General features: G+C 36.5%; 2 protein-coding genes and 1 long non-coding RNA gene across 6 annotated transcripts; all 3 read left to right on the top strand.

Annotated features, from left to right (window-relative positions):
- Positions 1 to 125: 125 nt before the first annotated feature.
- LOC140035226 (uncharacterized) lies at positions 126 to 2,270 on the top strand. 2 transcript variants are annotated; one of them, XR_011839194.1, is made up of 3 exons: positions 126 to 509; positions 780 to 819; positions 1,803 to 2,270. It is a non-coding gene; the product is annotated as an uncharacterized lncRNA (long non-coding RNA). The 2 variants fall into 2 exon arrangements; XR_011839193.1 differs by lacking the exon at positions 780 to 819.
- A 2,411-nt stretch (positions 2,271 to 4,681) lies between these two features.
- Positions 4,682 to 14,603, top strand: LOC113726758 (leucine-rich repeat receptor protein kinase HPCA1-like). The gene is made up of 19 exons (XM_072075264.1): positions 4,682 to 5,220; positions 5,865 to 5,985; positions 6,088 to 6,159; positions 6,670 to 6,744; positions 6,846 to 6,917; positions 7,192 to 7,353; positions 7,454 to 7,528; positions 9,016 to 9,087; positions 9,180 to 9,251; positions 9,359 to 9,427; positions 9,626 to 9,700; positions 10,411 to 10,482; positions 10,610 to 10,741; positions 10,922 to 11,394; positions 11,533 to 11,676; positions 11,759 to 11,895; positions 12,572 to 12,791; positions 13,349 to 13,584; positions 13,697 to 14,603. Exons 1-19 carry the CDS (start codon positions 5,139 to 5,141, stop codon positions 14,180 to 14,182), a joined length of 2,847 nt encoding a protein of 948 aa, XP_071931365.1. The 5' UTR covers positions 4,682 to 5,138; the 3' UTR covers positions 14,183 to 14,603.
- A 1,558-nt stretch (positions 14,604 to 16,161) lies between these two features.
- LOC113726757 (leucine-rich repeat receptor protein kinase HPCA1) lies at positions 16,162 to 25,098 on the top strand. Of its 3 annotated transcripts, none has more exons than XM_072075261.1 (19): positions 16,162 to 16,497; positions 17,569 to 17,689; positions 17,777 to 17,848; positions 18,463 to 18,537; positions 18,631 to 18,702; positions 19,209 to 19,370; positions 19,472 to 19,546; positions 20,030 to 20,101; positions 20,207 to 20,278; positions 20,387 to 20,455; positions 20,593 to 20,667; positions 20,791 to 20,862; positions 20,990 to 21,130; positions 21,273 to 21,748; positions 21,855 to 22,016; positions 22,106 to 22,242; positions 22,772 to 22,991; positions 23,229 to 23,464; positions 24,254 to 25,098. In XM_072075261.1, exons 1-19 carry the CDS (start codon positions 16,416 to 16,418, stop codon positions 24,725 to 24,727), a joined length of 2,865 nt encoding a protein of 954 aa, XP_071931362.1. In that variant the 5' UTR covers positions 16,162 to 16,415; the 3' UTR covers positions 24,728 to 25,098. The 3 variants fall into 3 exon arrangements, with proteins under 3 accessions (XP_071931362.1, XP_071931364.1, XP_071931363.1); XM_072075263.1 differs by having other exon boundaries at positions 16,164 to 16,497; positions 21,273 to 21,559; XM_072075262.1 differs by having other exon boundaries at positions 16,164 to 16,497; positions 21,273 to 21,745.
- The last annotated feature ends 2,014 nt before the right edge of the window (positions 25,099 to 27,112 follow it).

Here is a 27,112-nt window from a genome sequence, read left to right as displayed (position 1 = left end):
TTGGAATTGGGGCCCTAATTCCAATTCCATTGTTTGGATTCTGCTCCCCTCAAAGAATTAGAATTGAATCTGAATTCTATAGGAGTCCAATTCCATGAATTGAATTCTTTACCAGACCAAAAGAATTCTAATTCTAATTCCACAACTAAACGGGTCCATACGCGGATCTAGTACGGGCCAAAAATTAAAATCGGGTCAAGGATATTGGCAGCCCCTCAATTCCTATCTAACTCACCGTTTTTCCTCAGCCACTAGTGCTCTGCTCTCCACCATCGCTTCCACCTGCAACCCTAATATTTTCATATTAGAGAAGTGGACGGTAGAGAAAGGAGCCATTATGGCTAAATCTTTCTAGTCTTGAGATTCACTACTGTCAAAGATTAACCATGATTCCGGCCCGAGGGATTGAGGTTCATTGGTTCACTCATAAAGTGTTGGCAATCCATGAAGAATTTCAGAACAGGGTTCGAGGAGAGGATTTCGACAAAATCTGCCACAATATTCCTTCAGTAAGGATCCTTCCATCTCTAAATCGTATTTTGATACAGATACGTCTTGAACAAAGCTTTAATTCTGGAAGCCTTTCATTCAGTGATGTAATTTTCTCCGCCTTCTTCTATTTCCCATTGTTCTTGTTTAACTCCATTTTATAGCTTCATCTATCAGAATATATAGTGAGTACTACACTTTTTTATCGTTTACCTGCTCCTTCCTTCCTACTCGAATCCATGTTCTGAATACTGTGAGATCCAAGCTGCTTTTCGTATTTGCTACTGCAGATGATGCCAAAGAATCTGTAAAGAAGGGAATTCGCTTGAGGTGAAAACCTTCTGAAGTTTTTTGACCATGGGCTTATTTTTTGCTTATCTCTGCTGCAGATTGCTGTTAGTTATCTTGATAATTGATATTTTAACCTTTCTGGTCAAGTTGTGCATTTCTTAATGATTGAAGGCCTGCTTTTGTTTCTGCTTCCTCTCACTAATTTGTTCTATTGTGACTGGAGTGGGTTTGAATTCAGTTAGTTAAATCGAGTCCAAGTTGCTTCCTCTCACTAATTGAATTGAGGGTTGATATCAAAGTGGGTGGCATATGATTCTAGGTAGTCAATGAATTGTTTCTTGGTGGCGTAATCAGGGTAATAATCAGGGAAGGGGAACTTATTAGCTATCCCGAATAACAAGACAGAAATGAAACCATATCCATTTTATCTTTCATATCCATTTTTGTTCAGGTGGACTTGTTCTAGTTTTGTTTGGCTCATTTCTTGTCTTGTTCATCAGATGTCTAATGACAAAAGAAGTTCCTTTGCACCTGTTTCTCTGGCTCAGTATATCTGATGCTGTCTTCCATACAAACAAAAACTTGGTCCTTAAATTAATCCAGGATCAATAGAATCTTCCCTTGTACTACTATTATATATCATTTGTCTAAATTATACTACTGCTTCATATGGATTGCTGGTGGTAGTATTTTATCTTCACTCTGATGGATTTTCTGAAAAAGTTTAAATGAATAAGAAATAAGAAATTTTTGGGTTCAATTCCACCAGAATTTGGTTTATTTCTTGGTCGGAATTCTGAATTTTTACTGGATTGTTACTGGAAATGATGGAATTGATGACCCACCCCACTAGTTACAATATGATGTAGTTTTGCAGCATGATATTTATACCAGTTTTCTTCATTGAAAGTGGTACTGAATTCAAGAGAACCAATAGTGCAGCAAACTTTGGCTACCGGACAATAACTTCGTACAACCATATAAAAATGTCGATAGTTTTCTAGAAACTAATTAAGTTTCAGCTTTTGTTGGTGGCTGGAAGATTCTCCACAGGCTTTTGCTGATGAAGGTGGAGTTCTCCACAGGCTGCAGGAAGACTTGGCTTTTGGTGAAGGTGGTAGCGCAGAAGTTGTCCCCAAGGTGCTTGCATCTCCATGTAGGAGGAGGAGAGGTCTGCCTGACAAATTGGCTGCAACATATCAAAAAGATTAGTAGAGAAAATATAATTTCTGCACGTAGTCCCATTGGATGATTATAGTTAAGTGGGGAACAATTTATAGCATTTCTTGGGATCTAATGCTTTTTTAAAATTGCTTTGCATTCTTTCTCAAAGTTAAGGAGCTTTTGTATAAGTGCTCTTCCTGTATTCTATTTAGCAAGTACTTGACTGTGTGTGAATTGGTCATTTGACAGTCTTAAGTTTTGTATTTTCCAACATCTCCTCCAAAGAAGCTGGTAAATATTAGTACAAAGGTTCGGTCGTGTATTTATCATATTGTGTTACAAAAACAAGAAGCCTTGGGACTTTGTCTTCATGATTGACATCTGTTCTACATTTTTTCATTTCGTGGTGCACAGTTCTTTATTCGGTAGAGTCATAAATTTTACCCTACTCGATTATCACCAAAAAAGTCAATTTGTATATTGTCTTCTTTTTCACTATTTTCTTGGGTCAGGTAATTTGTGAGTAGTTAACTGTCCGGTATTCTACCATGTTTTAAGAAATATGCTAGTGTCATTGGGGATTTACTTTTACGGGGTTGAGGTCCAGTTTTGGTTGGATGCCAATATCTATACCATACGTTGAACAAAAGAAGGCAGTCAGATTGACATGTCTCGCTAATGCTGTGCTTAGCACAACCTACATCTGGAAATGTTCACCAAAGAAATTGATATAAGAGTGGAAAAAAATAAATTATTAAAGGCACAAATTGGTTTTTACTTTTAAATCTTTAGTAAAAATTAGCTAAATGTAAAGAAAAAAATTATTATATAGAAAAAAGAAAAAAAAAGAAAAATTTTATGTAAGCAAATGTTTCATGAAAACAATTCTAATTCCTAATGAATTCTTCTCTCATGCAAACAAAGGATTTGGAATTTCAAATAAATTCCGTATCAATTCTATGCATTTCCCAAACGAAAGAATTGGAATGATTTGGAATTTCAATTCATAGAATTCCAATTCTATAGAATTTCAATTCTAATTCAATTCTAATTCTATAAAACCAAACGCACCCTAAGTGTTTGCAGAGAAGATTGTTTGAAGGAATTTTGTAGAATAACGGGTCTATTTGGCAGCTTTGTTTTTAATGGACAAGTTATTTTACAATTTTATTTATAAATTAAAAAAAAAACACCATAAAATACACATCTCAAAATACCAAAAAGAAAAAGAAAAAACATAGAGAGTTTTTTTTTCTTTACTTTTTGTTTTTTTCTCCGCTCCTATCTCAACCCACTACCAGCCGACACCCTTTTTTTCTCTCTCTTCCTCCCTCCCACCTCTGCCGGTCCTCCCTCTTTTCCCTCATTTTCCCTTCCTTTCTCTCCCTCCTATCATCTTCCCTCTCCTCCTTCACCCACCACCCCCTCGCCCTTCACCCCTACCCCCTACCCTCTTCGGCGCAACCATTTGGTGATGCAACATGGATCTTTAATTATGTGAAAAAAATGACTTTTTGACATTTCAAAAGTACCATCCACAAATACGTTATAGACATTATACTAAAGAACAAAAAGGGTATCTTCAAAAGTAATCTATTTATCAAATTCAAAATGAATCTATCATTGAAAATGTCTTAGTCAAATCAAATCCAAAATGGATATTTCTCAAAGGACAAAAGGGATACCTCATTATTGAAACAATTATTTAGTCACATTATAATAATTTTTTTTTTAAGTAGGATGTCTTAAACTCACGACCTGCCTTGAACCCACGACCTCCTACTCATAATTTTTCCTACCTTACCACCTAATCCAACCCATCCCCCACATTATAATACTTTTTAATAACATTTTTATCCTTTTAATCATTTTTCTATCTTACAAATATTACACCACAAAATTTGATAGAATGTTGGGTTTGTTTGGATACAAATTTTTTTCTCAAATAATATTTGTCTTATTTTATAAATACATTTTCAATCATCTTTTTACATACATCATATCACAATAGTGTTTTTCAAATAATTTTTTTTCCAAAATAATCTCCCTATCTAAACACACCCAGTGATTTTGCTGTTGTAGGTTATTCACCCGAAAAAAAGCTAAGTGAACGGACAACAAGGTTGGGATTTAAAGTGGAAAAAGATATAATTTTTCATTGTTCTTTAGTTCTTTAACGTACTTGGATGCCGACTGCGAGTTGATTTAGGGATAGAACTATTAGCGCCCTCGGGAGAGGCCAGGAGTTAAAATTTTTCCTCCCAAATTAAAATTGATGTCAAAAAATTTTTTTAATCCCAACTTAGAATTGGGTGTTTTTCATATAGATTTTCACAATTATCAAATTTTTGATCAATCATAAATGCAACTGATTGTTGGTCCAGATATGAGATGGTGTTAATGGATCTTTTCATGTTATTTACCTAATCCCTTTATTATACTATAGTACTAAGGCGGAGCTTCTTCCCTTGTAATTGCAACTTCCTTTTGCCTGGACTAAAAACAAAGCAGTCTGTCAGTTTTGGCAGCACCAGCCCATTTTTAATTTTCCTGCTGATTTTCATCTTCATTTATCCAATAGTAAATTCCCAGAGCGGCTGATTATGGGTATTATATTCTGAATAGAACCCTGAAAATGTCAAAACTATCCAAATGAAAATTAAAGAGATCCTTCTGACATATTTCTGCTTAGATAAATTAGATAATGCCTAGACTGGCCAAAAATGCTTGTTTAATACATTATTTTATTCAGTATATAATCCAAGAACAGGACGGGCAAAACCTGCCTGGAAAGAATTTCCCCTGCTCCACCATCCATCTACAAGAAATTTCATATTTATATTCACGAGTGAACGTTTTGTTTTATAGTGAAATCAGGAGTTATACAAAGTCATAGGAATGGAACAAGGTCAAATATAGAATGGGGTTGACCAAGAGCGTTTCTTCACCTTCGTGGCAGTATTTATTAGGCAACCAAATGTATGATTCTAATAATTAATTCAAAGGAAAGAATTGGTGGGCAGAGCCAGGACTTTATTTGACCGTTTCAATGACTTCGAAATAAACAACACGGAGAACATACAAACTTCATTCTAAAATCAAGGGTGTTTTTGGATACTAGAATCTGAAAAAGAACTTGGTGTTTTTCTTTGCAAGATTTTACTTTTTACCATAATTTTTATGTCGTTTGGGAGATGGGTTCAGGAGTTTTGGCCCCGTTGTTGATTCTTAGTATACAGATTTTGCATACTCTAGCACAGACAGACAGTAATGATAGTAAGTTCCTCTATTTTTTCATCATCTAATTTTTGTTGAATTACAGTTTTTAGATGAATCAAGAATTTTGTGTTTGAAGTGCTGGTCAAATACTATCTTGGGTTCTCATATTTCAGCTTCTGATTGTTTCCTTGTTCATAAAAAATTCTGCTTCTTCAGTTCATGGAAACAGTAATTGTTTGTTAATCAGAGCCTAAGATGGAATTTGATGAGCTTCTTTGTTTAGTTGATGTATCATTTAACAAAGAATCTGTCCTGTGGATTCCATCAAAAGGATTCCTGCTGAATGTTTAGGTGTATCTGCAATTGCATGTTTTTGAACATAGGCTTCTTGCTAATTACCTCTGCTTCATCATCCTAATTGATTCTGAATTATACAATGCACAAGTGGCTACAACGTGGCTGGATGTTTTCAACTCTAACTAATTTGCGTAAAAAAGGGCTAAGCAATAGTTCCCAACTTGGTTGGCCCTTTCAGTTTTATACACTCCGTTGTTATAGTAGGAGAAGGGCAACGTCCTACTATTACTTTTCACGTTTCTCTATCCAAACAGCAACATTCTTGCGTTTACTTAGCTTGTCTTGTATGGTACATGGTCGAATTGGCATTCAAATACTGAAGCCACATTTTACCTTTGATGCAGGTGCTGCTTTAAATGCTATTAAATCTAGCTGGAACAACTTGCCACCAAATTGGAAGGGCGCAGATCCTTGTGGCAGCGGTTGGGATGGAATTACTTGTAACGGTTCACGAGTGACCTCCATGCAAGTCATTTCCCTTGTGAAATTCTAATTCTTTAGTTTTTCAGTGTTTGTTGCTCCAACTTTTTTTTTTTCTCAAACTCAAGTCAGTGATTTCCAATGCAGAATGTTAGGAGGCATGCTTTTGACTGGTAGCGGCCTTGGAGATATTACAATGCTCACTGAGTTGCAAACTTTGTATGTTTCTGTTCCATTTGTTGGCTTTTGAGTCCTAACATATATTTATTTGTTGCATGACAGTCCTGTTCTATCATAAAAGAATCTTGTTAGACTGCATTTATAATATCATTGCAAGAAGCAGTCTACAGACATTAAAAGATATCATAGCTTTACAGATCAATATGTTGCATACAGTAGAAGCTTAAGTTTGGCACTGAGGCAATGAGGCTCTGTATCTCTTGAACAAGCACCTTGTAGACTAACCTGAAATGTTATATCTGCATAAGCAAGATTAAGGTTCTTAATAACTCAAACCTTCATTGCTAAATGCGATGGAGGTGGCAATATGCAGTAGCTGGTTTATTATTAGTTCTAGTAGCTCAACAGAAACTATTAATCTGTGAAATGGATGTGGGTAATCCTTCTACTTTTCTTTTTCCATATTAATGGCCTTTGAGAAGAAGTAACAATTGGTCAAAGGCAAAATATTCATCTGCTTATTTCCTGATCACCAGCTTTGAAATGCAGGGATCTTTCAAACAACATCGGTCTGAAGGGCACTATTCCATCCTCAATTGGAAATTTGAAGAAGCTGTCCACACTGTACGATTCCCTTTCTTGCTTGAGTATCAGATGAAAACTTGTGTGAAGTTTTATAGCTGTGATTCCATGACAGCCAAGATACCAATTTTCGTTGCATGCAGAATTTTGGTAGGTTGCAGCTTCTCTGGTCCTATCCCAGATTCAATTGGATCTCTGTCAAGGCTAGTTTACATGTAAGGAATTTTGATTATAAGTACTTTCTTTTCACTCCTAACATATGAACATCGTTATGGTCACCCAAGCATTGGTATTTTCTTTGGAAGAACTTAAAGTTTTCTTCATGGTGTTTGGTGTGATGTTAGAGGTGTTTCTTTGGTATTCCTTATCAGCTCCTTTTGGCATATTTATCACTGCCTAGCAAGTACTTCTGCCGAAATATGTGCCCTTTTTTGCTTCAGTTTATATGTTTACACAGTTTTCTCTGACAGAAATATATATCGTTTGCAGATCTCTGAATTCAAACAGCTTCAGTGGACCAATTCCACCTTCCATTGGTAATCTGAGTAACCTCTCATGGCTAGATCTGAGTGAAAATAATCTAAATGGAACACTTCCTGTCTCCTTTCAAGATTCACCTGGTCTTGACATGCTACTTAATGCAAAGCACTTGTACGTCCTTTCCTTGAGAATAGTAACAGTCCATCTTTAAGGTTCCTCTTAGTGAATTTGGAGTTTTTCAGTTGTTTGCAATTTTTTACTTTATCCACAGCCATTTGTCAAAAAATCAACTTTCTGGTGTAATTCCAGCTGAGCTGTTCAGTCCAAACATGAAGCTTATACATTTGTAAGTGTGCGGATGGCTGACAAATTCATTTTACTTTTGATGAGAAGTTGTGATTCTGTTAAACCTTTGAGGAGCTGTTCTAGCTATTCTACTTGATGTGCTTCTGTTACTAACATCTTATCTCCTTTAAGGTACTTAAATTCAGTTTCCTTATCTCTTTTGCAACAACACAGTTTTAAGAAGTTTATCATCTCTGAAGTGGTGAGATCCTTTTGATATAGTTGTCTACTAGGTCCAGTCTTAGATATCTTACTTTGCCTGCCCATTGGATACATACTAATGAGTGCTTGCTGTACATTGCTGATTGTCAAGTTTCAGTGTCTGCAGTCCATTATACTTTTCTAAGTCATTTAAAACTGACAGGAATTGAAATAACATTGTTAAGAGTACTGATACATAGTTTTAAATTTCATAAACAATTCAACCTTTGTGTTTTTTATAACCATTTCCTCAATGTCTGACAAGATGGAGTATTTATCCTGTCATTGGAGATACAAACCCATTATAAATCATGACAGCAGGAATCTATGTATAATGTTGATTGTTCAAAAGTAGTGCATGACACCATTCAGAAATAGTACTAGAGAATATCAACTTTTCTTATAGGACTTCAGCAATGTTATGAGATACAATGCTATAGCAAACCTTTTGCGATTTAAGCTGTGAGGAAAAGCATTGTATGCCTTAGTATTATTAGGACTCTGGCTTTTAGCTTTAAGTTTTCTCTGTAAAATGAGAATGCAGACTCTACTGCAAGCTTACACACACAGATCCACCCTGATATGTCTTTAGGTGGTCACATGGCTTGAAAGAATTTGATGAAAGGGAAATTGCTATTTGATCTCCCTAAATTTTGTTGGATGTAGTCTTTTCTTCTTCGGCAAATAGAGATATGGCACTGAACCAGGCAAAGTCAGATCTTTTTTTTTTCCCTCTTTTTGTTGTTAAGATCGAACAAAAGAAAGAGCCACTATGGCCTCACTGAAGGAATAGATAACCAGTAATTTCAGATACTAGGTGCCCAGACTGCAATTTTAATTTTTAATGTCCGCTTTTGCGCCTTCTTCTGACATGCTAGAGACAATGAAGATATGAACATATGGGAGGTTGCTACTCCTATTTTAGATCAGAACTTGGGAAGTTAGAGCACTGTCAGCATGGTTTAGAAAATGTTTATCAGGTAGCTCCATTTAAATGCAACTTAGCTCAGTCTGATTGTGTTTGTTATGTGGCACAGTAAAAAAAGCATTCGTGGACTCTGTTACTTTTTCTGGATTCAAATTCTAGCCTGTTCAGGCAAAATTTCTGCAATTTCGTGTACTCGAGAAAAAAATTTAGTTAATGAAGCTGTCAGTGATAAAAGTCGTGTTCTTATAAACTAATAAGAATCGGGCACAGACTGAAAGGGAACTCAAAGCTCCAAAAGAAGAATCAGAAGTTTTATTAAGTTTCTTTGATCTCTATTAAATACTCTCTCTTTAAAATAGGATTCTGGACAACAACCATTTCACTGGGCGCATACCTAACAGTCTAGTTTCTGTGCGGACTTTGGAAGTAATGTGAGTTTCTCTGGCTTAAATTCAAAAACCTATTTTCATACTTGTCCTCATTATTCCTCTGCATCTTACATAGTACTTTGTCTATGAAACAGACGCCTCGACTGGAATTCCATAAATGGATCTGTCCCTTCAAACTTCAATAACCTAACAAATATCAATGAGCTGTAAGCAGGAAAGAGAGAGAGAGAATATCTTACTTCAATTTATATTATTGGTGTTGCTGGTATGAATTGCAATGTAGTCATTGTTGACAGAGATTTTCGTTAAACAGGTACTTGTCTAACAACAATCTGAGTGGACCGATACCCATTCTAACTGGAATGAATGCGCTCGACTATTTGTAAGTTTGTGCTAATGAATCCTCTGTTAAGACTTTCTATTTACGCAGGTGTTTACATGCAATTGTTACACTTTTCCAAAATATTGGTTTTTGATCTTCTCTTCATCATATCTTTCTCTTCGTTTATTTTTATCACATTTTCCTCTGGTAAGAATGATTTGCTACAATTTTGACCTCATCTATTTTGGTGAATTGCAGGGACATGAGCAATAATAGTTTTGATCCGTCAGCTTTTCCACCATGGCTTTCAAGCATCCAGTCTTTAACAACATTGTCTCTCTCTCTCTCTCTCTCTCTCTCTGCATAAGCAACCTCGCACACCATTCATATAGCCTTTTGTGTGAACATGCTCACGGGTGACTGGAAGCATTTGATAACTATCCAAAACCTTTGAGATTACCCTATTTAAATTCTCATTCTCTGCAGATAATTCTAGTCTTGTCAACAAAGATCCTGCTCTTTGTTTTTGGAAAGCTTCTAAGTCAGCTTCATTCCTCTTAACATATATAACATGCCACTTTTCCTTTCAAGTCATTGCATATGGTAGATTATTATAGCTTTTGACTATCACCTTTTTTCTATTTTTTGTTTTCCTTTTAACGAACCTAATTATTGAACTGTGAAAGATGACCTACATACATTGTTTTTAACCTTTGATGTATCCATTTTGCAACCATTTCAGACATTCAAGATCTGCATTTGCTTGTTGTCTCTATTCTTCTAGAAGATACATTTGTCACTGCTTCTAACAATAATGCTTAGACTTCTTGTTTCCTGTGGAAGAAAAATTTATAACTTTCTGCAAAACTTGTAGATAGCATATGCAGACCTAATAGCTTCATATATACCTTATTACAAACCTGGTCAGTTCACTGGCTGTGCTTCCTGGATAAAAGCTATGCTTGCCACGTTGTTTAATTAGCATAAAGAAGCTCTCATGGTGTTCACTGTAAGTGATATTTGGCTATCATATTTACTGGCAGAATGTTGGAGAACACTACACTTCAAGGACAGATTCCAGTTAACTTTTTCAGCCTTCCACAATTGCAGACTGTGTGAGTTGCTGTTCATAGTCAATGAATTCCAGATGATATTCTTCGTTAAATTTAAATACATGTGGATATAACTTTTTCAATTTGTGGATAAGGTTCAAGTGATAATTGAGTTGACATTATTGGACAGTGCATTGAGCAATAACAAGCTTAACGGAACCTTGAATATCGGCAACAGCTATAGCAACAGCTTGGCACTTAATTTGCAAAACAATTCCATCACTGACTTTCAGCAAAAAGCTGGATATAGTATTGAGCTAATGTATGCCATTCTCTGTTCTATTGTCATTTTGAGATTCTTGCCTTGTCTTTTTTCAGATATTGCCTCAAGTTATTTATAGTCCAAATACTTGAATATCAATGTTGGGTAGCTCCTTATTCATGATTATCTCTTCCATGTATTTTACTCAAATTTATTTTATGTTTCCTTTTCCTGTTGCAGGCTTTCTGGAAACCCAATTTGTCAGGGAAATGGAGCAGCACAAAGATATTGCAGACCACAAACTAATAAGACTCTCATTCAACCAACAAATAACTGTGCCTCAATCTCCTGCAGTGCAAACAAAATATTAAGTCCAAATTGTGGATGTTCACATCCGTATATTGGAACCCTACACTTCTTCTCTTATTCATTCTCAGATTTACAAAACACTACTTACTACAGAACACTTGCTGGGTCTCTGATATCTGCTTTGAAGGCCAACGGAGTCCCTGTTGATTCAGTCAACGTAAGTAACCCATCAATCGATGTTTATTCTTACCTCCAATTCAGGGTGCAAATATTTCCTTCAGGCCAAGATCCTTTCAACCGAACAGCCATTTCTACAATTGGTTTCCTGCTCAACCGCCAAACTTTTCAGCTCCAGTACTTTGGTCCCTTATTCTTTCTTGAGGAAAGCTATTGTTGTTATGCAGGTAAATATCTATCTATCACACAAGTTGCAGAAACCTTATTGGCCTTGTTTATAGAACTTCAGATTGCATTTTTCTGCATGCATATGTGCATAAAGGCACAGTATGGTACTTACCAATCTGCCTGTGCTCTATTTTCAGGAGAGAAAAATTCGTCACATACTGGCGCCATTGCTGGAGGATCAGTAGGTGGTGCAGTGCTTTTTATGCTGATACTGGCTGGTGGATTTTATGCCTACAGGAGGAAGAGAGCAAGAAGAGAGGAAATGAAGAATAATCCTTTTGGTAAGATCACTCTCCTTTGAAGAAGGAAAATCTCTTTGCAAATCAGTGTTCTATCTGCTTCTCATGTGCCACTTTGGTGCAGCATCTTGGAACCCTGATCAAGGACATGGTGGTGTTCCACAGCTCAAGGGAGCAAGATGGCTTACATTCGAAGAGCTCAGGAAATGTGCTAATAACTTTTCAGAATCCAACTGCATTGGCTGTGGGGGCTATGGGAAGGTTTGCATGTTACAGCTTAATTGTGCTTGACCATGTCATTTGAAAGTTACTAGCGGAATGCACCCCAAAACCAAACTAGACACCCTTTTGATCCTAAAAGTGACTACGCAATTATAAGCACAAGAAAGTGCAATGAAATCTACATAAGTATAGTGCTTCTTTATCATTAGAAATTTGATTGTCATCCATCCCTTAATTTTACAAACATTATTAATATGCTTAAAAGATTGCTTTATGGTTCAATAGCCAAGCAAAATTATCAACAACCAAAATGTATCTGATGCGCTAATTCAACTCTGATCTCGTAGCACTCTTTTAAGATCTAGTGTCAGTATATACTGATCGAATTTCACAAGTCAATTGGACCACAAAGGTTGAAAAAGAACTGCTGTTGAGAAAATCTTTAGCTGTATGTTATTAATTTACTTCCCCTTAAAAGGGATAAAATCAGATGTTATCGGTGATATTTAAAATATATTACTGAAAATACAATTTGAAAAGATTCAGATTTTTTTTCTTTTTCTGAATAACAACTTACTTTGATAGTTACGTGGAAATTTTTATCAGTTTATTAAGATTTCATAATTCTGGTATTCTTCATTGTTGAGGAATTTCCTAAGCTAATCCTGATGTTCTTAAAATTTCTCTACACTCCTAACTTTAATACTATTAACAGGTTTATAAAGGAGTGCTTCCTTCTGGGCAAGTAGTTGCCATTAAACGAGCTCAACAGGGATCAATGCAGGGTGCTCTTGAGTTCAAAACAGAAATTGAACTTCTGTCAAGGATCCACCATAAGAATGTTGTAAACCTTGTTGGATTCTGTTATGACCAAGGTGAACAAATGCTGGTATATGAGTATATTTCAAACGGTACTCTCAGAGAAAGTCTTTTAGGTAATAGTTCTTACTTTGCTTAATAGATCTCAAGAACATCGTTTGTTTTTCTTTTGGAGAGGTGTAAATCATTCTACCATCATTGATCTCAATCAAGCATGGGAGGATAATCTGTTGGATGCATCTTCCTTTCATACGGTGGGAGGAAAATTTTCAATTCATTCAAATCAGATAAGCTGATATTTGCATGCCTAAAGACACAATGTTTGAAAAAGACACAAAGATATCATAACAGCTAGCCTCATGGTCTATACTGGAGCGGAACCTTGATGTAACACTCTACCTGTCATACTTTTTTGACTTCTAATGAACCTGGACCAAACACTGCCACCATTGATGCAGTTTTCCTTGAAAATGAATGTTACTATTTTTTCTGGTCCCTTATCTGGTGATCAGTGCCTGCCCTTCATGGTCTACTCTTAGGTGCATAATTTAGGACTCATGAAGCTTCTCTTTCTACCAAGTATAGTTCTAAAACAAGCTAATAAGGCTATATTCATGAAATGCAAAACCGATGACTTTGGTACATTTGAGATGATCTTATTTGATACTTGCAGGGAAGTCAGGAATGCAATTAGACTGGATGAGGAGACTTGGAATTGCCCTTGATGCTGCCAGAGGCTTGACTTACCTGCATGAGCTTGCCAGTCCTCCCATCATACACAGGGACGTTAAGTCAAACAATATTTTGTTGGATGATCACTTCAATGCAAAAGTAGCCGATTTTGGTCTGTCAAAACTTCTAAGTGATGAAGACAAGGGTTATGTCAGCACTCAAGTCAAAGGGACACTGGTCAGTGTTAGTTTATTACCATGATGTGAACTCTTTATGTTAAGAACTAGTTTAGGTATAACAAATCAAACTTCACTTTGACACTAAAAATGCAGATGTTTGTCTGGTGTAGGGATACATGGATCCAGAGTATTACATGACCCAACAGTTAACAGACAAAAGTGATGTATATAGCTTTGGAGTTGTGATGCTGGAACTTATGACTGCAAGAGCTCCAATTGAGCGAGGGAGACACATAGTAAGAGTGGTTCAGGATGCAGTCAATAATCCAAAAGAGGCATTTCTTAGTCATGAGATTCTTGATCCAAAAATCACTGCAGGAGGGAAACTAGGGGGTCTGGAGAAGTTTCTTGATCTGGCAATGAGATGTGTCCAAGAATCTGGAGCTGACCGACCAACAATGGGTGAAGTAGTAAGAGAAATCGAGAATATCATGCAGTTGGCTAGTTTAAAGAAAAGCCCTGAAGCAGATGTCACTACATTTATTTCCAAGGATTCAACGGATACGAGTGATCAACATTCTTATGGAAGCAAAGACTTTGACTACAGCATTGGCTCCTTACCTTTCAACATAGAGCATCACCAAAAGAACCAATAACATGATTTTCATATGTTTTCGAGGAACTAAGTTCCTCTTTCACATACTTGCCTGTTAGAGCCGGTTCTTAAAGTTTGAACATCTAAAAGTTTCAGCCATGGGATCTTGCATTCAGTCAAACTATAGTTTTATCACATGGTTTTTTTTGTCCGTGCTTGAAGATGCAAGTACATTGTTTAGATGCTGTACAATATCTGAACTAAGCATCCAGAAATTCTTTAGAGGTCAGCTGGGATCGGATGCTCGCTCCTATCCAAGCTGAAATGAGTATTTGTTTGTAATATTTTTACCTGTTGAAGTCTTCAGTGGTTCAAACATTCGGACATGTTACCCCGTCTTGTCTTCATCTTCATTGGCTTTTATTCTTACTTAGTCGACTTCCATTTTTACTTAATTGAAATCAGCAGCTTTTCATTTTTCATTTCTTTTTTTGGCAAGGTTGTATGGGAGTAAGAACTCCTGAACTATTGACATTCTTAAGGTAACTTTTTATGTGACAACAAAAAAAGAAGAAAAAAAAGAACAGTAACTTTTTTAGCTAACAATTGACCTTCAAACCCAAAACAGGCATGAGCCGAAACCTTCTTATATCAAATTCACGCGTAGATTCTTACAAAAGAATTTGTGGATCAAGAAATCAATTCATCAAAAACACAAAATCAGACCACAAAAGTCTTGGACAACATCAATGTGCGTATTCATTTTTGTAATGTTTAGGTTCTAAGGTCAAAATGTTTGTACTATACATTCCCGTGTGTTGTTCACATAATCGCATGCCAAAACTAAGAAACCAAATAAACAAAATGCTTCCTTGTTGACCTCTAAAAACTAGACGAATAAATTAACAAAAAAAAATAAAATATAAGGGGTTGACAATTGGCAGCATCTCTGGTTTCAGCATCAATTGGTCTGCAAATTGCAAAACGCGTGACCGGTTTTTATTGTTGCAATGATGAGCACTTCCAAGTTTTACGGGTACAGCAGTGGAGACATGGTCTCTTTGGCAACTGGCATCTCTGTTACTAAATTCTGGCTGTCCCACCAACACAGACAGGTTGTTGAAGCCATTCAATTTGAGGTTCATGCCAAGCACCAAAATCCCATTTCACTCTCCAGTTGCTGTGGGACTTTGGGATCACAAGACAGCAGTTTTAGAAGCCCAGTTTTGGCTGGACGTAGCCTTTAGGCAGCACTAGTTTTGAATGCCGTTTGATTTTTTATGGTCCTTAAAGGTTGATGATAGAATAGTAATATATCAATAGGAAAAAACCCTTTTCGCAGGCAGGCAGTTGAAGTTCTTAAAAGACAAAAGTCAACACTCCAAAACCCACCACCTACGGCTACGAGTCCCAATGGATGTGCTATGTAGGAGAGTATCAAAAGGGGACAGACCTTTCACCTTGGGAAGGCCCTTTTGGACGGATTTAGCCTTTAGGTACTAAAGTTGAAATTTGGTTTCTCGTTGCCTTGCCTAAAAGGTTGATGCTGAAATGTGAATCAGAAAAACTCAAAAAAAAAAAAAAAAAAAAAAAACCATGTTGAATATTCAACGTCTCGTGTTAATCTGCAGTTTCTGCACTCATGAAAATTTCAAGCCTACGATAATCTCAGGCTTGTTAAAGTCATTTTCCATGTGGAGTGTAAAGTGTAAATTACGAGCAGAGATGGCTTGACTTGAACGTTTCAACTGGACTTGACTCACCAACTGCGATAAAACCTTAGAAAAATGTCCCTTTCATAACCAGGAGGAGGAGGAGGAGGAGGGCCTTACCCTTCTGATAAGATTGTATCAACTTGCAGGACAATAATTAAACCAATCATTAACCTCTCCTCATAGAAATGGCTTTGACCTTTTCAAGTCCGTCTGAATCTAAAGCGGTTAAAAAAAGCGTATTGACTTGTGACAATTGTTAAAAAAAGTGTGTAAATGCAATTGGGCACTCTAGATTACTTATTGGACCATTTATTTCTTTGCTGGGGTTATAGTTTTATTACTAAGTAGATTAGACGTGAACAAATAAAATATCTATTTTAAAATATCAAGACAAGTAGGTTTGATTCTCCAGGATGAGCTAGAGGCCAGCAAGTTTTATCTGTTTATGCATGAAGCTCTTTTGGCAGTGAAAGTCGAAGTCCGCACCTTTAGTAGATTGCGTTGGGAACGCTGTGTCAGGTTAAAGAGTAGTAGTAAACTTCATGGTCTAGCCGCTCCTGGCGAGAATTTCTGCTCACAATGTTCGCAAGAATTCAGCCGTATCTGCTGGTTATCTTCGTTCAAGTTTTGGTTGTAGCAGCAATCACAAATCCACAGGATTGTAAGTTGGTCTACTTCTTGTGTCCAGTGTGCTCATCCGCAACACAGTCATGTTAACAATATGATTTTCATTCTTCTGTATTGTGGGAGCTCGTGTCCAGTGGCTCCAATTGATGATCTTGTTTTTTCTCATCCCTCTTTTTTCTTGGTGAATGAGGACGATTTATCCATTCTTGAGTTTGGTTACGAGGCCAAAATGATAAATCCATCCTTTCTGGATTATATCTGTCTGGTTCTTTTCCCCCTGAGCATTAATCTGCTCTCTCACCTATTAACCGAATTACTGGGCTTTTAATTGCTCAAGTTTGTGAAGGTTCATGCAATTTTTGTTATTGAAGTTGAAGAAACAAGATAACTATCTAAATTTCATTCCTTGAGATCTTTCGCAGCATTATTGGCATCCTTTCTTGTGGTCATCAAGATCACCATTCCCCTGATCAAGGACATAGGAGAGGTAGTTCGGAAATGCCAAAAGGCTTCCTGTACGACACTACTTAAAACTGACCATCCTTAGTTTCAGCTAGAAGCCTCATAATTATCAGCCCAAGCATGCTGCGTTCAGCTATGTTCCTTTGACACTTCAATTGCATCTCCAAGCAAAGATATATAGGAGGTCTAATGACACAGATCAACGTGTCCTGCTTTTAATGAGTTCATTATTTTTTTTTTCTGCAGCAGACTTATCCAAGTTGACTATGATTCTGTTTAAGATAGTTTTCAATTTTGTATGTTGGAATGTTTGCATGATTTCAGATCTTCTATAGGTAAGAACCAGATGATTAATGCTTGCTGAATCGTCTGTCCTGATTGTTATGGATTGCTGCTGGTTAGATTATCTGATGGGAATTAAAGATCAAAGAAGAAAAATGCACCCGTTCTTATCTTACTAATGGAAATTTTAGTTGCCTATAGTACCCAGTATTGCTTGGTCCTGGTTCTTGTGAAATTTGGTTTGAACCTGGTTTAATCCTCATTCAAGTACTCTTTTCGTGACATATGGGCATTGGCAAGTCAATGCCTTATCTTGCGACTTTTCAATAAGACAAAAAAGTTCTCTGAATCTGCGATACAGTTGCTGCTCTGCAATCTCTCAAATCTGGATGGGAGAATGCACCACCAAATTGGGCTGGAACAGATCCATGTGGGAGTGGTTGGATTGGGATTGGATGCAGCAATTCTCGCGTCGTCTCTATGTACAATTCTTTCAACTTTCACCTTGAATCTTTTACTGGTAAATCATTTACTCCTTTGAGACTTGATTTGCTGATACAAATTTGCAGAACATTAGCGAGCGTTGGTTTGAGTGGTCAAGTACCTGGGGACATCGCCGATTTATCTGAACTGCTGACTCTGTAGGTCATTCTTCTAGAGTTTCTGTTCTGACATCTAGATGAAGACCTTCCTGTTTATATTCTGTGAAGCCATTTGATACCTTACTCAAAATTATTCATTTACTTAAAAATGTTCTCATTGAACACTAGGCCCCTTAGTACTCGTTCATTTTCTCTGTCAAGCAGCATGTTTGCTGCTACCTTTCAGTATTTATTTTCCTCTTAGAACCTGAATGATGAGCATAGAAGCTGCACTCTCCAGCCTGGCATTTCATGACTAATACAATGCCTTCACATTTGAGAGTACTATTACCCATTTGGCCGTCTCACTTGCTAGTGGATTTTCTCTATTATCTACCTCAGAACATACATCCATGCTATCTAAAAGTTGCGATTTTGTGGCCATTTCCTGTTTTATCATATACATACATGCAGCTGATGCTTAACTCAACGCTGCCTTAATACTCTGTCTATACTCCTACTCAAATGATTACTTACCAAGTCTCTCTTCCTCTATTTGTGCATGTGCATGAGAGCTATATGTTCACTTGTCTATATTTATATACACACACACACACACCTGTTCTCATTATTAAAAACATCGACCTTGATCCATTTATGTTTTTTGGCTGAAGGGATTTATCATACAATGAAGGATTAACTGGATCTCTTCCCAGAACAATTGGAAATTTGGCAAAGCTAACAAGCTTGTAAGGAAACTCATACTTTTGTCAGACCACACTGACCGTAAATTAATGAGATTAATTTATGTTGATATCTGTTTGCTCCTGATTGGATGACAGAATCCTCGTTGGCTGTGGCTTTTCTGGTCAGATACCAGACACCATAGGATCTATGAAGCAGCTATATACTCTGTAAGGATCTCCATTTGGGACTCATCTCCAATCCAATTCAATGGCTAGAATATGAAGAAATCAAGAAGTCCAGGAATTCACTCAATTATGACTAGTTTATGTTGTCAGATAGAATTCAATGAGCACTTTTTCATACCTAAATACTGAAATATGAACGAAAATTGCAAATAATTCACCACATTACATCAATGTGGCTGTGGCATAGGCAATCACAGTAAAGCCAGTTGCTTGGTTTCCAATGTGGACTGAAAATTGCATTAGATCACATTTGCCTTGTCCGTTACTTGAAATTCTTTTTCCTTTAATTATAGACCTCAAGTGTAGAAACATCCTGAGTATAAAATGTCTACCTCCTGTGTTGTAAATGGAAGTCAAATCCCAATGAAAATTTTAATACGAGCCTTGGATCTTCACAATTATGGGTTTGAGGTTATATACTAGGTACTTCTGCATATAATTTTGATCTTATTATACACAGTTCTAAACTTTTTCACTGTGTAATTCAGGTCGCTAAATTCTAACAAGTTTATTGGCCAAATACCGCCTTCTATCGGTGCTCTACCAAAACTTCATTGGCTGGATTTAGCCGACAACAAGCTTTCTGGCAGCATACCTGTCTCAAATGGAACTGCACCTGGTCTTGATATGCTTGTCCAGACACAGCACTTGTATACATACTGCTTCTCTAAGCCTACATTTGCTTTCTTTTCCTGTATTTAGAATAGTAATAGTCCTGACAAGTGACAACATCGATCACAATTTATTGCAGTCACTTTGGCAAGAATCAGCTGTCTGGTGAAATCCCATCTCAACTTTTCAGTGGAAATATGTCTCTGATTCATCTGTAAGCCCCTTCTAGAATTTCCGTGTCTTTTATACAGTGTTTTAGTTAATCAAGAAAAGTGATGAGTTGTTCTCCCATGGGTGGCAACCTTGTAAGTTGCGTATGGATCAAAAGCAAGAGGTGTGGGTATGTAGTTGCAATCCCAGGCAGGACTTGTTTATAATGGAAAAGCACCAACTTCATGTTTGCCTTGTGCTGTCAATCTGACCGTCATCTTGCATGTTGAACTATTAAGAACTTAACCTGCTAGAAATGTCTTTTAATTCTTGGGCCATAATTGCAACACACAGGCATTTATTTGAATTTGCAGTAACCATGCATGTGTGCTGGCAACTATTCAGAGGAAAGGCGAAAAGCTGATTCTCTTCTTTCAATGGCTAATTGCAGATGGATTATTGCATTTAACGGCATAAACATCTTGATCATAGAATCTAACACCTTGCATGATTAATCTTCTGTCCTTCTACATGTTAATTTTTGCAGGCTACTGGAGAATAACCAGCTCACGGGAAAAATCCCTTCCACCGTGGGCCTTATCCAAACTCTGGAGGTGTTGTAAGTGTTACAATCTCATACTCAAATCATATGTTTTGGCAGTATCTGTAGCCTTGAATAATTTCCTGTCCGAGCTATTCAGCAAAATTTGCTGTCATTCTGCAGACGCCTTGATAGGAACTCATTGAGCGGACCAGTTCCGCAAAACCTCAGCAAGCTCACCAGTGTTCAGGAGCTGTAAGCTGCGCAAATGAATTAGTTGCCAACTTCAAAATTTTTATTACTTTACCAGCAAATTAGTCTGCCCATTTAGTTTTTATTGTTAACAATGAATCTATTTATCAGGTTCTTATCAAACAATAACTTGAACGGGCCCCTGCCTGATCTCACCGGTATGACCTCCCTCAATTACCTGTAAGTTGCACCAGTGCTCTTGAATTCAAAGCCTGCAGTGAATGAGAAATCGATGGAGTATGTACTGTACTCAATACATTGGACAAATTGACAATGGTAGTGCTTAGTCTTCTTTCTTTTTTTTCCTCCCCCTCCAGGGATATGAGCAACAATACATTTGATGCATCGGATTTTCCTCCATGGATTTCAACCTTACCGTCTTTGACAACGCTGTACATAACTCGTTCTCAATCTCCAGATATGAATGTGCCTAATATACATATGTATTAACTTGGTGAGAATGTGCTCAAACTTTGCAACCTAATAGAGATGCCCATTTTTGTTTCTAATCACAGAGTAATGGAAAACACAAATCTTCGGGGGGCAGTTCCAGAAAAGCTTTTCAGCCTTGCTCAGCTGCAGTCTGTGTGAGTATTCGTATTCTGCAAGAGAACTTTTATCACACCGTTTACCAGCTCCCTTACAAGATTAAATACCTGATGAACTGCTTGTTATGAGAATAATTACCGCAAGCACGATGTTTGGGCATGACAGGATATTGAAGAATAATCGACTCAATGGCACCCTGAGTCTTGGATCCAGTTACAGCAATGAGCTACAATTAGTTGATTTGCAAAATAATACAGTTAAGTCCTATACTGAACAAGCTGGTGGGTACGGCAGTATTCAGATAATGTAAGCTCTGTTTTATACTAAAAACACAATCCTTTCTACGGCAGTGAACAATGTATCGAGTTAGTGTTGGATGTTATTATCAACTTTTTTCTTAGATTTGAGAGCTCATGATCTCACTAGAATGATTTATCATCTTCTGCAGACTTGTAGATAACCCAATTTGTCAAGAAACACCACCAAGCTACTGTATCCCTCCTCGACAAGCCAATTCCTCATATACAACTCCGAGTAATTGCTCGAGGCCTCAGTGCAGATCAGATCAAGTTTCTAGCCCCAGCTGTCAATGTGCATATCCATACACGGGCACCCTATTTTTCCGGGCTCCTTCGTTCTCTAACTTGGGGAACTTGAGCACTTTTCTGGCTCTGCAAGAGAGATTGATGTTCACATTTCAGTCTCATCAGTTGCCTGTGGATTCAGTTTCTCTGAGTAATCCCTCAAAAAATTTAGATGACTATCTTACTTTAAGCCTTGAAGTTTTTCCGTCTGGCCTGGATTACTTCAACTACACAGGAATTTCTGCAATTGGTTTTGCGCTTAGCAATCAAACATTTAAGCCTCCCCCATTCTTTGGGCCTTTCTTCTACCGTGCGAACGGCTATCAATACTTCAGTGGTAGTTAAGATGTTCAGATGTTATTACTTCGGTCGACTGTCTATATGGAGTATTATTTCTTCTTTCTTCTTGATTCTCCTCATGGTTTTATCTGTTCTTTCTCCTTCAGGTGCTCTTTCAAGCTCAAACAAGTCATCTAGCAGCACTGCTATCATTATTGGAGCAGCAGTGGGTGGTTCTGTCCTCCTTTTATTGTTACTTGTTGCAGGAGGTTATGCTTTCCGCCAGAAAAGAAGAGCTGAAATAGCTGCTAAACACATTGATCCTTTTGGTAACTTGGATATAATAATGTTTGCTGTAAATTTTCTTAAATCATACTCAGTTCAGTTTTCACCATCTTATTTCATTTCATGGATGCAGCATCTTGGGACCGAAGTAAAAACAGTGGTGGTGTTCCTCAGTTAAAGGGAGCACGGAATTTCTCATTTGAAGAGGTTAAGAAGTACACAAAAAATTTCTCAGAAGCTAATGACATTGGGTCCGGCGGTTACGGCAAGGTTAGCTTCTCACTAATCTTACACCCTGACCCAAGAAGTGCATCCTTCTCCTGCCAGACATGTTATTAACACAGTAATGATCTCCAAATTAGGAAATATTTTATCATCTCAAAGATTTTTCTTTTTTTTTTTGGGTCCAACATGCATGTTTCACTTCCCATCAGGATGTACTGTCAAAAGAAATGCTTTAGAGAGTCTTGAACACAAGGCAACGATTTTCCCCTTTCAAGAGTAAACTAAATTTTGTTTAGCTTAGTTTTTAAAGTTTGTCCCAAGAAATTTGATGCGATATCACTTTCTAAAGGTTTTAAACTTTTAACCACACGAGATATTCTCCCTCTGTCTCTTCCAAATCAGATTTCCAGGTTCCACCACCACTGCAGTAACAGTACTTACCGATCTTCTTAGATCGCATTTGCAAGCATTTTCCTTCTTTTTGCAATTTTCCATCAATTCTTCTTTTCAAACATCTTTATGTAACTACCATAAAAGATTATAGACCATGATCAATTACTGTCATGCCTTTTAGGTATACAGAGGAACTCTTCCCACTGGACAATTGGTTGCCGTTAAAAGAGCTCAGCAAGGATCTATGCAGGGTGCTCTTGAGTTCAAAACTGAGATTGAGCTTCTCTCAAGGGTTCACCACAGGAATGTTGTCGGCCTGGTGGGTTTTTGCTTTGATCAAAGTGAAGAAATGCTAGTCTATGAATTTATTCCAAATGGCACACTGAAGGATAGCCTTTCAGGTAGTTTGTGATCTGATCCTTTGTTTCCAATCTAAACCCATGTAAACTAATCTTGAAGCTCTCTTAAATTTATTTTCTTTCTATACATAAAAGTACTCATTGAATTTCAACAACATTCATGGGCATCTACCATAAATTGACGAAGTTTGAAAGTCATCCACTCTATGTAACTTTATAGTTGAGGAGACTAGTTACAGTAGGGTGGATTACTCAGTAATTCAGTATCTCTCTGTGCAGGGAAGTCGGGGATCAGGTTAGACTGGATGAGGAGACTCCGGATAGCCCTTGGTGCAGCAAGGGGAATACAATATCTGCATGTTCTTGCTAATCCTCCAATCATACATCGGGATATAAAATCAAATAATGTCTTGCTGGATGAAAGGTTGAATGCAAAAGTCGCTGATTTTGGTCTGTCCAAGCCTATGGGTTCACCTGACAGGACTCATGTGACTACACAAGTCAAAGGGACAATGGTCAGTAAAGTTTTTGCTGAGTTTTCAAATATTTCCTGTACAAAAGTCTTATAGCATCCACATTTTATTTCCTGTCTTACTTGTCTTTCTTTTGCCTCGGAGAAAGAGAGTCGAATGGAAGGGAAATGACATCTGTGGCATTTCAATCTCAAATTTTTAGTTACTTTAGATGGGATCACTCATGACCAAAATAGAAAAGGATAGAGAAGACAACGAACAAAAGGAATAACATAAGGGATAGAGGAAAGGAATGTTTATATAACAGGTTTTTGAAGGCAAACACTAGAACTAGAAGGCTTCTTTGCTAAAAAGGTCTGGGAAGGGCATACAGACAAATTAGGAGCAGATCCAGAGTATGTTTCTCTTAGTCACATATTACACAAACGATATGAACAAGATATCTCATTCATTCTATGGCTATATTTGGTATTCCTTTCCATAGTTGTCATTGGTAATTCAGAGTTTTCTATTCAGACACACTTTCTCACATGAGCACGTGCATCAAAGGTACTCTCTCCTGATGACTCATGCATCTCCAAAGAAAGGATATTCGTTCACCCATAACGTTATTGCCTTTTTTAGTTATTGGCCAATATCATCACATTGTAGCATTGCTAATGTGCCAGAATTTCTGAGTTTTGGGGTAAAGAAAATGGATCCCAAATTATGAATGAAATATCAGAAGTACTAACATTCATGAATCATGCAAGTATATGGCTTAAGCTCCTTACCATTATTGGTGGATTCAAGCACACGTTTTAAATCTGAGAGCTGAGATTTTATGTTCAGGGCTACATGGATCCTGAATATTACATGACTCAACAACTGACTGAGAAGAGTGATGTGTATAGCTTTGGGGTGTTACTGCTGGAGCTTGTAACTGCAAGAGCCCCAATTGATAAAGGGAAATACATTGTTCGGGAGGTGAAGCTAGCAATGGACAAGACAAAAGATCTTTATAACCTTCAAGAACTTATCGACCCTGTCATTGTGTCAAGTGTAGCTCCCGGAAGTCTAGAGAAATTCGTGGATCTGGCATTGGATTGTGTTGCAGAAGAGGGAGTTAACAGACCAACAATGAGTGAGGTTGTGAAAGAGATTGAGAGCATCATGGAACTGGCTGGGCTGAACCCCCATACCGAATCTGCGTCAACTTCAGATAACTACGATGGAGCACGCAAGGGATATGAACATCCTTACAGTGATGATAGTCTCTTTGTCTACAGCGGCGCCTATCCTCATTCCAAGTTGGAGCCCAAGTGAGATTTGTTCACTGGCATTTGGCATTAACATGTAAGGATTTTTAAAAACCTGGTTCTGTATGTAGCAGGTCATCGCCTAGACCTTTCTTTATTTGTACATCTTAGAAGAGTGTTCTGTACAATCTTCCTCCAATTTGATGTTGGTCGACAATGTCGATGGAAAAGTCTATAGAGGCTACATTCTAGCCTTAAGTGTCTAAGAGAAATGCTCAAATAGGAAACCAGGAAGAATTATGTGCGAGTCTGTTTAGTTAAATTAATTATTTCACTCTGCTAAAACTGTAGTGTCTTTCTGGTCTAAGTTAATGTTGCCGATTGTAAATGCACTGCTATCTATTGATAAAAATGAACTTGGACAGCCTTGTGAATTAACTAGTGTGGCTGGTATTTACTTTTTCTTTTCTTTGGTTCTCTTTCTCATAATATTTTTCCGAATCCCAAATTAATTTCCTTTCCGTTGGCTGTTTTGAAAATTCATCTTTCACTTTGAAAGAGGTGTGTCTCTTTTCAGTCAATGGGCCTTTTCATACTTTCGTTTGCAGGATCCTTAAGAATGTTCATCCGTCTGCACTCACGTGATGAAATTGTTGTTATGTATGATTTTCATTTAACCAGTAATAGTTCGCGTGCTTTGCATGTGATTGTAATATCTTAAAATATATTATTCTTTAAATACTAAAATATTTTTATGAAATTTTGATCATCAACATCATAATATAGTAATTTTATGTTATTTATTTTTTTTAAACTAGTTATTTTTAAAATTTTATTAAATGAAAAGAGATAGAAAACATTCCGACGTAGTTGACATGTCCCTTGGGATTGAATTTGGAATTGTGAACCAAACACTTTTTTATTTATAACTTGAATTCTAACATATCAAATATTGATAATATCATGTTTTATCAAAATTATTGTATATTCATGACAATATCAAGTCTATTTTGTTTCATATGAGCACAATATTTTTGGTTTTAGTATTAGTTTTTTTATGATCATGGAATTGGAATGAGAATTGTGGCTTATTAACAATTTTAATATTAATTTTTTGTATAATGCAGTGTTTATTTTTTAATTGTCAACTTTTAATCCATAACCGCTATCATTATTATCAATTAGGGGAATCCACTATATATGTCTATTTACAATTGTCACCATAAATGAAATTTACTTAATTTTTAAGCTTTTCATTTCTTAACTGCTTCCATTATTCGCTAATATTGCAATACAATAAATATATGTAATCATTAGAAAAAAATAAGGGTATTTTAGGCATCATCAAAAACAATTTGGCTATCATTTTCATTTTATCATTCTTCATTTTAAGTTTACTCTTATTATGATTCTTATTTTATCATTAGAGATGACTTCTAGCTTGATGGATGGATTTGGTTTGTTCAAACCAATACAAATGAAGCATTACTATATTATTTGCAATAACAATGTTTGTCTTCTCCTAGATATCAATGATTTTGATGCTGTCTTTAGTATTATTTGAATTGTATTCTAGCTTTTTAATTCATTTGCTATTTACTTTATGTCTTTTTATAAATAGTTTTCATTTTTTTCAGCTCTTCTTGTTTTGATCGGTTGCTATTAATGATAATAGTGATTTGTATTGTGTTATTTCAGATTCCTTTTTTCCAATTTAATACTGCTATTTCAGTTATAAAGGTGTCATCGTTTTTTGTATATTGAAATTCCATTGGGTGCAACATGAAAAATTCTTCATATTGATAAAAAGTGCATAATTGTAAATTTTGCTCATGATATTTGTATAAAGATCATGACGATTTATTTGTATAAATAAGGGTTCTTTTCTCCTTGTATGTTTCTCCATTTTCTAGAGAGTGTCTATTTTCTGACATTGCTTTTTTTTTTTTTTTACAATATCAACTAATGACTAATGATAAATTTTTCATGCGTCAATTAAGAAATTTTGATATGTATTATAATTGGAAATGGGGTCCAATGGTAGGTAAATAGTTTTTAATGAGCAATTTTTAATTATAACTACCAATACTAATAAGATGTAATCAATTGGAGTGTTTTATTTCTTTTAATTAGTGCCACATTAAATGCAATAATTATAATTAAAAGACATGAGAGTAATTTAGGGATAACAAAAACTAAGATAAAAAAGTGCTTACACTTACACTCCTCCAATACCAAGATTCATACTTTTTATACAATAATGATAATGATAATGATTATGTCCAAGATATCCTATTAAGCATGACTATTACCTACGCGATTACTGGATTTTTGGGTTGCATAAGATTCAGAGAATGCCTACTTCACAAGAAAAAAGTGGTAGGACTTCATTGAAATCTTGTATTGTTAGATGTGGACTGATATTGTTATTAATTCTGTGGATGTCTATGAG

Source organism: Coffea arabica, chromosome 2c (genome assembly GCF_036785885.1).
Source record: "Coffea arabica cultivar ET-39 chromosome 2c, Coffea Arabica ET-39 HiFi, whole genome shotgun sequence".
Taxonomy (NCBI): Eukaryota; Viridiplantae; Streptophyta; class Magnoliopsida; order Gentianales; family Rubiaceae; genus Coffea; species Coffea arabica.
This window is presented reverse-complemented; position numbering and strand designations above follow the sequence as displayed.